The sequence below is a fragment of the Antrostomus carolinensis genome, unplaced genomic scaffold, assembly GCF_000700745.2.
Source record: "Antrostomus carolinensis isolate BGI_N321 unplaced genomic scaffold, ASM70074v2 scaffold17351, whole genome shotgun sequence".
In the NCBI taxonomy this organism is placed as follows: domain Eukaryota; kingdom Metazoa; phylum Chordata; class Aves; order Caprimulgiformes; family Caprimulgidae; genus Antrostomus; species Antrostomus carolinensis.
Window position 1 is genome coordinate 1 of NW_010294977.1, and position 2,808 is coordinate 2,808.

At 50.1% G+C, this 2,808-nt stretch overlaps 1 protein-coding gene across 1 annotated transcript; it reads right to left on the bottom strand.

Moving 5' to 3' along the window:
* Window positions 1-3: 3 nt before the first annotated feature.
* VAX1 (ventral anterior homeobox 1) lies at window positions 4-2,355 on the bottom strand (the record flags this gene model as incomplete). The annotated part of the gene is made up of 2 exons (XM_010177826.1): window positions 2,118-2,355; window positions 4-77 (listed from the first exon to the last, which is right to left on the bottom strand). Coding segments are annotated over exons 1-2 (312 nt in total), but the record flags the coding sequence as incomplete, so codon positions are not given.
* Window positions 2,356-2,808: the final 453 nt, after the last annotated feature.

A 2,808-nucleotide genomic window follows, 5' to 3' on the forward strand; every position in this document is an offset into this window, starting at 1 on the left:
GGAGGTGCGGGTTCGCTTGGGACGGTCCAGATCAAGCCCCTTAGGCAGAATAATCTCTCTGATTGAACCTTTGGCATCTGACAAAGAAAGACGTAGTCAGCTTTACACCCAGGCAACACACTTATCTTTTTATTTTTATTTTTAATTTTCCAAAGGAAAGAGCCAGCGCCTTCAAGACCGAGCCCGAGTCAGGATGGGGCAGGGTCCCTGAGGTTGCACAGAATCACAGAATGGTGGGGGTTGGAAGGGACCTCAGGAGATCATCTAGTCCAAACCCCCTGCCAAAGCAGGTTCACCCAGGACAAGTTGCACAGGACTGCATCCAGGCAGGTTCTGAACATCTCCAGAGAAGGAGACTCCACAACCTCTCTGGGCAGCCTGTTCCAGTGCTCTGGCACCCTCACAGTAAAGAAGTTTTTCATCATGTTTAAGAGGAATCTCCCGTGTTCCAGCTTGTGCCCGTTGCCCCTTGTCCTATCGCTGACCACCACTGAAAGGAGTCTGGCCCCATCCTCTTGACATCCGCCCTTCTGGGGTGCAGCGCCCTTTGCAGCGCTGCACCTGGTCACTGCACCCGAGAAGGAAAAATAAAACCAAAACAAACCAACAGAGAAGGAAAGAGGGGGCGATGGGAGCCCAGGGCTCTAAAAATTATCCCTTCAGACCGTTTAAAAATGGACTCGAATGTGTTGCACTGGCAGTACGACACTGCGGCATCACCCACGGTCCCTCGGGGAGGCTGGGGCGAGATCCTCCAGGCCGGGCTTTGTGCCTGGAGTGCAGGGCTACTCTTTGTTCCGCCTGAGCTCCGGCTTAGGGCTTGCTGGAAACTGCCACACACACCCCAAATATCAAACCTTCTTATTAATGTTATTATTATTATTTTTTAGAATGAGTTTCCAGTACTAAAAAAGCAGGCAGGAGCTTTCAGGGCAGAGGCACCGCTGTCCCCGAGCTGGCTGACTGCCCACCCCGAATCTGGGGACACTTCCAGCCCACCCAGCAGCCCGGGAAAGCATTGCCACCGCCGCTGCTTTGGGTTTTGGCAAAGAAGAGAAGAAGGAGGGGAAAAAATAAAACCAAACAAGGCACCAAAGAGCCAGGAGAAACCTCAGTTTTTCTGGTAGCCCCGACTGAAGGAAAGCGGGACAAATCTTATTAACACGACTGTCAAGCTCGAGCCAGATTCGCGTTACATTAAAGCCTTCCCAACTTCGCTTTCCGTAATTTTACCTTCTCGGTATGTTTTAAATCGGAGACAACCACATCATTTTAATCTGACCCCTCTCTGGGTCAATCGGTCGCTCAAGGATTAATTATTGTTTACAAGGCCTGCTTCGCACTCATTTAGTTCCGATTCTCTTCTCTCTCTCTTTCTCCAAAACGCACCTTTTATAAATAAAACCGAAATTTCTTCAGGTGATTTTTTTTTGTTTGGTTAGGTTTTTTTGAGAGGGTAAGAATCGAGTGATTTAAACAGTTTAGCCTGGAAAGGAGACAAGGGTTGAGGAAAACAAAACGTATAACTAGTAAAAAATATAATTTAAAAACCCTTCGTCATTTTCCGTTGATTTTAAGGCTGATGGTTATTTAAAAACATCCCTTTCTGCTGGGATGCAGGGTGCGGGGGACAACGGCAGCTCCTGCCCTCCGGAGAGGCCCTTCCTGCCCGCTCCCACAGCCGGGCGGGAACCGCAGCCCCGCGCCATTGTACGCGGCAGCGGGCGGGATACGCGGACGCGGAAGGAGCGCGCCCGGCCGGTGGGGCAGAACCGCGGCCCCTCCGAGGGAGAGCTGATCTCGACGGGCTCTCCGCGGACACGGGAACCCCTGGAAAGCTGCAAAGCAGAGGGGAAAAAAACAAACCCAAACCAAAAGCGATCCAAAGGAGCGGGAGGAAGCACCGCGGGTTAACTTGCCCCGAGCCGCTGCCGGAGATCCGCCGCGATAGAGGCGGGTGGGACCCGCCCGGACGTGGGGTCTCTCCCCCGGAGCAGCAGGAAGGTCTTTTTCACCCAGGGATGGACCAAAGGCAAAGCAACAAAATAAACGAATTTCCCGGGCGTGAGCGGAGCTCACCTCCCCACCCCCCCTCGCGAAATACCTCCAACTCCTACCTCTGACTAGGATCCTCCTGCAATAGTCCGGATCAGCCGAACTAGATTTACTTTTATTACAATCTTCCGTAGCTGCAGAAGCAGAAAAAGTCCCTTGCTGATCCTTCAAAAAAGAAGTAGAAATATTTCCTTCAGACCCTTTGCTTTCCTTGCCCTCTTTATGTCCGTTCTTCGAGACCCGGTTCGCTTCAGTCTCTGAACTGCATCTAACGTCCATTTTGTCTTGTTTCCCAAACATGTAGTGCAATAAAAACAAAACAAACAAAAAAAATAATACAGAAGAGTAGAAGAAGAAGAAGAAGGCGAAGTCTATGCTGGATATTGCACGGCTTAGGGTCAGATCGGTGGGGATCTGTAAAGCACCTTGAGTAAGGAAGATCGGGTTTTATCCCACTGGAAAAGCAGCGGCTTCCTCAGTCCCAGCGTCCTAATGTGACTGTCCAGCTTCCCAGAGCGCCCAGTGATCAGGTACTCAACAGTACAACTCTAAAATGATTTAATGTCTGCCTTATTACAGAGACATGCAGTTGTTAGACACACAGAGGGACGCGCACTCGCTGTTTCAATTGATTACGGGTAATTTTGCAGCCTCCACATTTAGGTTACCTCATGAATACACTAAATTGTTTGGATAATATATCAGATCGTAATGGATGGTTTGTGTGCTTGTCCCCAATCAAGTAGAGTTTAG